Here is a 9,480-nt window from a genome sequence, read left to right on the forward strand (position 1 = left end):
TCAGGACACAGACCCCATCCCATTCCTCTCTCCCTCCATCTCTGTTCTGCGGTATTGAAGGAGTTAAAAAAAGAAAAACCTCCCCTTCACTAAGACTCCCTTGAGATCATGGCAGCAATGAGAAAGATAAAAAATATTTAGCCCCACATACCTATGAGTTTGGGATTGGGTAGGGTTATATAGAGTAATTTACCCCTCAGTTTTTTTATTACCACACATGGAGTATAGGAAAAATGGTTCTTTTGTGGTTAAAACAGGTCCTAAGGATCGTAGCTTTTCTAATGATTTATTTAGTTTAGTCTTTTTCTTTGTTATCTTACCTTGAGTGCATAATTTTTGTAAGTTCCGGGCATGTATTTTCACATCAAACTTGCATTCACTCACATGACCTCACATAAAACTCGCAAAATTTATAGTTACATGGCCTTGCAAAAATATTTGACAAAAAAGTTGTTTACCAAGTATTTTTTTATTTTTTTCTATAATTTTAATACTTTACAAACATGACCAAGTTTTAACATGTGATGGCATGCCTTCTCAATCATGAAAGGTCAATCGAGTTAATCCTTAACTTGAACGACTGCTTCACATCTTAGTGAATACAGTAACTGAGTTATTTTATGCTATGGAGAAATGTATTTCATCATCTCTTGAAAAAAAATATCTTCAAACCTCCAATGCATAACTTTGTGTAAGTCTTCCTTATAAATATGTCACAATCAGAGGAGAGGTATAAAAGGGGGGTACAAAGCTGACCCATACCTCCATCAAGTACTGAATAAACATCTTAAAAAAAATAAACCTACAAGACAAGAGGCATGGTACCCATCCAATGCTTCCTTCCATTCTTTCCATCCCATGCTTGGGGATCCTATAGGATGTAAGAAGATGCCTCACCAAATGGAAAAAAGGTTAAGGTTAAGGAACTCTAATTCCAATTAACAAATTATGAGGTTGGGATGCACGGTTGCTGTCTGTTTCTTCCAGGAAATGTAATTCTATGTCCTGCACTTCACGTACTTACAATCTGTATGTGAGTGCATGCGAGTTTGGAAAGGTAGAATACATTTAAAAATAGAGGTCAATAGAACCCGCTATTAACCAAGGAGAAATCGACAATGACCATGCATCCCTCCGCATCGCATGCAGTGAGTAATTAAATGAATATGGGGCTATAGTGTTTAGGTGGATGGCAGGGTGAAATATGATAAAGTGAACTTATAGGCCCTGTACTGTGAGAGAGACATAATGTTAGAAAAAATACAAAAAATCCCAACCTACCTCCTTCCTCTAAATATCAGAATGTTAATCCAAGCACTCAAAGGAGAAATGCAACCCATTCAACTGTGATCTGTGCACCCACTGGTCTTTGTTTGCCGCCCAAAAATTCCTAAGAAAGGAAGACTTAAAGAACACTAATCATACCAAAAAAACAGAGGAGCTGACAATGACACTATCTTCCCTTACTTTATGTACAATGGGGCATGAGGGAAAGTATAGTGTTTAGAGTGATGAGAGATGGGATGTGTCTAGTCAGATAGAGAGTATAAAGAAATATATACTAATACACATCTCTACTAAACACTTTCCTCTTAATCTTCTAGCTGTCCACTCACTTGACACTTATATAGTAAAAAGCTTGTCCAGATCCATCTAGTAGTCATGTGTGAAGTCACTAAAGCCTTTTGTTCCTTAAAATTAAACAAAAGCCCAAGGAATAATTAAAAATAATGAGGGCAGACATTAAAAATAATAAGGAGGGCAGTTGGCCTTCATTGGTTGATGCCAGAGGAGGCCCCTGCCGGCGACCAATAGAATCACTCGCACAGAGCTTTAACTCCTGGAGCCTTCCCAGGCCAAGTTTCGGTAAAGGTCTGTATGAACGACTCTATCGGTGACCGGCACTGAGCTCCCTTAATGAAGGGCAGCTGCTCTTACGGACCTTTGACTCATGACATTGAAGCCATTAGTCTCCCCAAGCCAAGTTGCTCCGTGGTGTGCCTTGCCCTGCTTTTTGCCAAGTGTGTTGAAATCCCTGTTCCTCCCAAGCCAAGTTGCTCAGAGCAGTTGTCTGAGTCTTAGACATTCACTCTGAGCAACTTGGCCGTGGAGGAATGCATGGGAATCACAAAGCTTTCCACACGCCTATTTTGAAAGAAAAAACAGACAATTGGCTTCTGGACTGAAAAGGCTTCAAGCGAACTTTGGTCAAGCTACCTTTCTTAATGTGCAAGAAGCCTTTTCATCAATTTTCGCTGTCCCACAGAGGAGCGTTAAGTTTGCAAGTGACAAAACAAGAAAACCGAGTGTAAGCTGAAACCAGCACAAAGCTCCAGTGGTGCAATCGGTTAGCGCGCGGTACTTATAAGGCAGTATTTGTTAAGCAATGCCGAGGTTGTGAGTTCAAGCCTCACCTGGAGCACTTCCCTTTAAGCTTTCGAGTTTTATTTGAAAGATTTTTTTAAGGGATAATGTGCAGGAATATATTTTCTCCAATATTTTCATTAGTAGACGTTAACACGGCTTAATGAAGCACTGACCGCGGTTAAGAACTGCTGGGAGAGCTCATGGTTCCAAACCAACCGACAGCGATTCCCTGGTGGTCTACACATGCTCAGTAGGTAAGAATTGGCTATATTATTAGTACATATTGATTCTGAATGTGATTTTAGTGATGTAGATGATTTTATATAAAAAAAAAAAGTTTCATACAATGAAAAAATATTGAGACTAACATAATACATGGTTTTAGAATAGTATTTATTAATTGCTTTGTAGTTATAAGGAAATAAAACTGTCTGTGATTTAGGAAATGTATATGAATAATGACATTTCAAAACATAGCTCTCTATGCATTAAAAATATAGAAAAAACAATTTAGTATGTATCGTGTTTTATTTCTTGGATGATCCTTTCCTTCAGCAAAAGAAGATGACTGATGGCTTTGCTGATCATGGGTGCTGTAAGAGTTTTTTCCACCAGAGGCTTTTTGCCCTTTCAGGTCCAAGGGGTAGATTGTGATTTTTGCCGTCACCCAGACTTTGAGGTAAGGGGGAAGGAAATTAGCGCCAACTCGCCTGCATTTTACAGGTTAATTAATTGGCGATTTGCTCTCCTGCATGCCAGTGTATGCAAGGTTTTTGTTTTTTTTAAGTGCATATGTGGGCTTTTGACAAAAATGTATAAATTGAATACCCAATAGACTTTATTCTAAACTCTTTTGAGGCCATTTATAATAAACTTTTTCAAGTTTATCTTAATATCGTCATTTCGAAGGCTATATATAATGGGGTTAACAAATGGGCAAAGCACTGTATACAAAAGAGATAACAATTTATTCATGTTAAATGATTGTTTTTTGGAAGGAGCCAAATAAACTATAATTACAGTCCCGTAGTAGGTGCACACTACAGTCAGGTGAGAGCTGCAGGTGGAGAAGGCTTTCTGCCTCCCGGCGCTGGAGGAGATACCAAGGATGGTGATGACAATGGAAACATATGTGAAAATAATAAAGAGGAAAGGAATGGTTACAAAGGGTATGCCTATGATAAGATCTATGAGTTCAGCAGCAGGATGCTTTGTACATGAGAGCTCTAGTAGAGGAGCGAGATCACAGAAATAATGGTCAATGACATGACCACAGAACTGTAACACTGAAACTGCAGGGGCAACCATAAATGTTATCATACATGCTAAAAGCCAAGAATAAAGAATAAGCTGAACATTTAGCCTAAAATCCATGACAGAAGTGTAATGCAGAGGGCGGCAAATGGCTAAATACCGGTCGTAGGACATCATTGCAAGAAGGAAACACTCTGAAGCTTGTGAAACACAATAAAAATAAAACTGGGTGATGCAGCCTGAAAGAGATATCGTGCTTCCTCCATTAATTATAACGTGAAGCATGTTGGGAACTATAACTGTGGTCAGAAGGTTGTCGCTCAATGCCAGCTGAGTGAGGAAGAAATACATGGGAGATTTCAGGCTATCAAACTTTGCCACCAGTATAATAATCAGCAGGTTCCCGACTAACGTCAAGATGTACATCACAAGGAACACAACAAATATTAAAGAGTTAAACATCTGAGGATTCTGAAAACCCAACAGCAGAATCTCCGTCACTTTGGTCTGGTTTATTTCAAACATATAAATCAAGAGAGGAGATATAATATCTGACAGATTTTACAGAAACAGGCACATAAGGGTTAATTGTTTCTTCTCGGTGCTTCAGCTCTATCTTAATTCTGCAGTTTTTTTACCTCATAGAGACAAGTTGATATTTTTTGTAAAAACCCAAATCAATTTTTAAGGAAACTAAAAGTTCTATAAGCAGTTAATCTGAGTGTTTAACATAAAGATGAAGTAGCAGGTAGTGATGCTATTACAGTGACCCAATAGCGATGAAAGTCCAAAGGTTTGTTCTCAGGTTATGCAGTTCTCTTCACACTGAACTTGGAGCTTCAGTGAAATCAGAGATATTATATATGTACAGATTCAAATATAACCTACAAAGAAGAAAAATAACATATTTTAGCTAAAAGAATTTAGTTAGTGGTAAACCTCGAGTTACGTACAGTAAAATCTCAGCTATTATATATAAATGCGTAAGACACTAGTGTATTATTGACAGACATTATTTCAACCCACTTGGTCAAGTCTGTAAAAGTTGAGTAGAGTGGGGATTTACGAGTTGCAGACGAGGACATGAGAGCTAGAAGTTGGACATGACACCAATTTTGGTTGGGAATGCCAAAGAACAGGTCGTATGCCTCATTTGGCACCAGTCAACATTATGGTCTTGAAATACTGACAAAATATATGCATTTCAAAGTAAGATTTAAAAAAGGTATCAGGGACATTTTGTAGACACGAAGCACTCAGAAGAAAAATATTGGAAATAATTAAAATATATCTACTGTACCTTCCTATTATCACTCTATCACCTAACTAGACATCAAGACATAGATAATTAGGTATATAAAATATTTAAAAAATATATCAAAAGTCATTTAGTATTCTTGTTTGCTTTTTTCGAAGAGCTTTAGAAGCCTTTAGAGCTTTGGAAAACTTACCAGCCTCGTCCACCTTGTTATATCACCATATCAGAGGATTCAGGTTTTGATCTAACCGAAGCAAGGTTGAAATAATTTCCTGATAGGACCCCACACTGTTTCTGTAGAAGACATACCGGGCAATAAACAGACATCGCCTGCTTTAGAGGGTTTTATAATGTTAAAAAACCATGACGTCCTTTCTCTGTAAGGACCCCGGGGATGGGCATCTCTCAGAGAACTCCAGGGAAGAGGCCTGATTGCAGCAATACTGGGATTACACATCCCTCTGTGTATTAACTATTTTTAAGTTAAAGTGACTCAGGTTCATTGGATTTGAGATTTTTAAATCAAATTCAGGCATCTTCCAGAAAAATAGAGAATATTTCACAAATGTCAGCTCATTTTGTATAGTGATAGAGAACCCCACTGACCAATAACCTGAGCAGAAAGTTATAAGAGAACACAAAACTCAACCTAATGTAACATTAGGAAAAACCAGGCACGAGCCAGTAGTATAAAGGGATGAGCATTTTATTTAATTTAGCACCAATTACTATTTATTTAGGAAGGGTCAAGTGATGCTTTACAGGATGGAAGCCTTGACAGGCGGTCAATCAACTTAAGGTTAACTAGATTGAGCTGACTCAACCCCAATTGCATACCCTCAGATTCTAACACTTGCAAAACAAGTTGTACATTCACTTGCATTGAGTGTCTCACCTTCTAGCATTTGAGTTGAGGGGATTTAAAATAAATATGATTCCCTTTGTCAGGACACAGACCCCATTCCATTCCTCTCTCCCTCCATCTCTGTTCTGCGGTATTGAAGGAGTTAAATTTAAAAAAAACCTCCCCTCCACTAAGACTCCCTTGAGATCATGGCCGCAATGAGAAAGATAAAAAATATTTAGCCCCACATACCTATGAGTTTGGGATTGGGTGGGGTTATATAGAGCAATTTACCCCTCAGTTTTTTTATTACCACACATGGAGTATAGGAAAAATGGTGCTTTTGTGGTTAAAACAGGTCCTAAGGATCGTAGCTTTTCTAATGATTTATTTAGTTTAGTCTTTTTCTTTGTTATCTTACCTTGAGTGCATAATTTTTGTAAGTTCCGGGCATGTATTTTCACATCAAACTTGCATTCACTCACATGACCTCACATAAAACTCGCAAAATTTATAGTTACATGGCCTTGCAAAAATATTTGCCAAAAAAGTTGTTTACCAAGTATTTTTTTTATTTTTTTCTATATTTTTAATACTTTACAAACATGACCAAGTTTTAACATGTGATGGCATGCCTTCTCAATCATGAAAGGTCAATCGAGTTAATCCTTAACTTGAACGACTGCTTCACATCTTAGTGAATACAGTAACTGAGTTATTTTATGCTATGGAGAAATGTATTTCATCATCTCTTGAAAAAAAATATCTTCAAACCTCCAATGCATAACTTTGTGTAAGTCTTCCTTATAAATATGTCACAATCAGAGGAGAGGTATAAAAGGGGGGTACAAAGCTGACCCATACCTCCATCAAGTACTGAATAAACATCTTAAAAAAAATAAACCTACAAGACAAGAGGCATGGTACCCATCCAATGCTTCCTTCCATTCTTTCCATCCCATGCTTGGGGATCCTATAGGATGTAAGAAGATGCCTCACCAAATGGAAAAAAGGTTAAGGTTAAGGAACTCTAATTCCAATTAACAAATTATGAGGTTGGGATGCACGGTTGCTGTCTGTTTCTTCCAGGAAATGTAATTCTATGTCCTGCACTTCACGTACTTACAATCTGTATGTGAGTGCATGCGAGTTTGGAAAGGTAGAATACATTTAAAAATAGAGGTCAATAGAACCCGCTATTAACCAAGGAGAAATCGACAATGACCATGCATCCCTCCGCATCGCATGCAGTGAGTAATTAAATGAATATGGGGCTATAGTGTTTAGGTGGATGGCAGGGTGAAATATGATAAAGTGAACTTATAGGCCCTGTACTGTGAGAGAGACATAATGTTAGAAAAAATACAAAAAATCCCAACCTACCTCCTTCCTCTAAATATCAGAATGTTAATCCAAGCACTCAAAGGAGAAATGCAACCCAGTCAACTGTGATCTGTGCACCTACTGGTCTTTGTTTGCCGCCCAAAAATTCCTAAGAAAGGAAGACTTAAAGAACACTAATCATACCAAAAAAACAGAGGAGCTGACAATGACACTATCTTCCCTTACTTTATGTACAATGGGGCATGAGGGAAAGTATAGTGTTTAGAGTGATGAGAGATGGGATGTGTCTAGTCAGATAGAGAGTATAAAGAAATATATACTAATACACATCTCTACTAAACACCTTCCTCTTAATCTTCTAGCTGTCCACTCACTTGACACTTATATAGTAAAAAGCTTGTCCAGATCCATCTAGTAGTCATGTGTGAAGTCACTAAAGCCTTTTGTTCCTTAAAATTAAAAAAAGCCCAAGGAATAATTAAAAATAATGAGGGCAGACATTAAAAATAATAATACCGTAAGTTGGCCTTCATTGGTTGATGCCAGAGGAGGCCCCTGCCGGCGACCAATAGAATCACTCGCACAGAGCTTTAACTCCTGGAGCCTTCCCAGGCCAAGTTTCGGTAAAGGTCTGTATGAACGACTCTATCGGTGACCGGCACTGAGCTCCCTTAATGAAGGGCAGCTGCTCTTACGGACCTTTGACTCATGACATTGAAGCCATTAGTCTCCCCAAGCCAAGTTGCTCCGTGGTGTGCCTTGCCCTGCTTTTTGCCAAGTGTGTTGAAATCCCTGTTCCTCCCAAGCCAAGTTGCTCAGAGCAGTTGTCAGAGTCTTAGACATTCACTCTGAGCAACTTGGCCGTGGAGGAATGCATGGGAATCACAAAGCTTTCCACACTCCTATTTTGAAAGAAAAAACAGACAATTGGCTTGTGGACTGAAAAGGCTTCAAGCGAACTTTGGTCAAGCTACCTTTCTTAATGTGCAAGAAGCCTTTTCATCAATTTTCGCTGTCCCACAGAGCAGCGTTAAGTTTGCAAGTGACAAAACAAGAAAACCGAGTGTAAGCTGACACCAGCACGAAGCTCCAGTGGCGCAATCGGTTAGCACGCGGTACTTATAAGGCATTATTTGTTGAGCAATGCTGAGGTTGTGAGTTCAAGCCTCACCTGGAGCACTTCCCTTTAAGCTTTCGAGTTTTATTTGAAAGATTTTTTTAAGGGATAATGTGCAGGAATATATTTTCTCCAATATTTTCATTAGTAGACGTTAACACGGCTTAATGAAGCACTGACCGCGGTTAAGAACTGCTGGGAGAGTTCATGGTTCCAAACCAACCGACAGCGATTCCCTGGTGGTCTACACATGCTCAGTAGATAAGAATTGGCTATATTATTAGTACATATTGATTCTGAATGTGATTTTAGTGATGTAGATGATTTTATATAAAAAACAAAGTTTCATACAATGAAAAAATATTGAGACTAACATAATACATGGTTTTAGAATAGTATTTATTAATTGCTTTGTAGTTATAAGGAAATAAAACTGTCTGTGATTTAGGAAATGTATATGAATAATGACATTTCAAAACATAGCTCTCTATGCATTAAAAATATAGAAAAAACAGTTTAGTATGTATCGTGTTTTATTTCTTGGATGATCCTTTCCTTCAGCAAAAGAAGATGGCTGATGGCTTTGCTGATCATGGGTGCTGTAAGAGTTTTTTCCACCAAAGATTTTTTGCCCTTTCAGGTCCAAGGGGTAGATTGTGATTTTTGCCGTCACCCAGACTTTGAGGTAAGAGGGAAGGAAATTAGCGCCAACTCGCCTGCATTTTACAGGTTAATTAATTGGCGATTCGCTCTCCTGCATGCCAGTGTATGCAAGGTTTTTTTTTTTTTTTTTAAGTGCATATGTGGGCTTTTGACAAAAATGTATACATTGAAAACCCAATAGACTTTATTCTAAACTCTTTTGAGGCCATTTATAATAAACTTTTTCAAGTTTATCTTAATATCGTCATTTCGAAGGCTATATATAATGGGGTTAACAAATGGGCAAAGCACTGTATACAAAGGAGATAACAATTTATTCATGTTAAATGATTGTTTTTTGGAAGGAGCCAAATAAATTATAATTACAGTCCCGTAGGAGGCGCACACTACAGTCAGGTGAGAGCTGCAGGTGGAGAAGGCTTTCTGCCTCCCGGCGCTGGAGGAGATACCAAGGATGGTGATGACAATGGAAACATATGTGAAAATAATAAAGAGGAAAGGAATGGTTACAAAGGGTATGCCCATGATAAGATCTATGAGTTCAGCAGCAGGATGCTTTGTACATGAGAGCTCTAGTAGAGGAGCGAGATCACAGAAATAATGGTCAATGACATGACCACAGAACTGTAACAC

General features: G+C 38.2%; 1 protein-coding gene and 2 non-coding genes across 3 annotated transcripts; 2 read left to right on the forward strand and 1 right to left on the reverse strand.

The window, feature by feature from the left end:
* The first annotated feature begins 2,329 nt into the window (after window positions 1–2,329).
* Window positions 2,330–2,422, forward strand: TRNAI-UAU (transfer RNA isoleucine (anticodon UAU)). Its single transcript is given in 2 exon segments — window positions 2,330–2,367; window positions 2,387–2,422. It is a non-coding gene; the product is annotated as a tRNA-Ile (tRNA).
* Window positions 2,423–3,210: 788 nt separating this feature from the next.
* LOC128491721 (olfactory receptor 10A7-like) lies at window positions 3,211–4,146 on the reverse strand. Its single transcript, XM_053464034.1, has one exon. The coding sequence runs from the start codon at window positions 4,144–4,146 to the stop codon at window positions 3,211–3,213; it is 936 nt and encodes a 311-aa protein (XP_053320009.1).
* A 4,007-nt stretch (window positions 4,147–8,153) lies between these two features.
* TRNAI-UAU (transfer RNA isoleucine (anticodon UAU)) lies at window positions 8,154–8,246 on the forward strand. Its single transcript is given in 2 exon segments — window positions 8,154–8,191; window positions 8,211–8,246. It is a non-coding gene; the product is annotated as a tRNA-Ile (tRNA).
* Window positions 8,247–9,480: the final 1,234 nt, after the last annotated feature.

The sequence above is a fragment of the Spea bombifrons genome, chromosome 4, assembly GCF_027358695.1.
Source record: "Spea bombifrons isolate aSpeBom1 chromosome 4, aSpeBom1.2.pri, whole genome shotgun sequence".
Classification (NCBI taxonomy): domain Eukaryota; kingdom Metazoa; phylum Chordata; class Amphibia; order Anura; family Pelobatidae; genus Spea; species Spea bombifrons.

Bases quoted from the DNA above. Each gene is read 5' to 3' on its own strand.
- LOC128491721 (XM_053464034.1), bottom strand. From the start codon at position 4,146: ATGTTTGAAATAAACCAGACCAAAGTGACGGAGATTCTGCTGTTGGGT.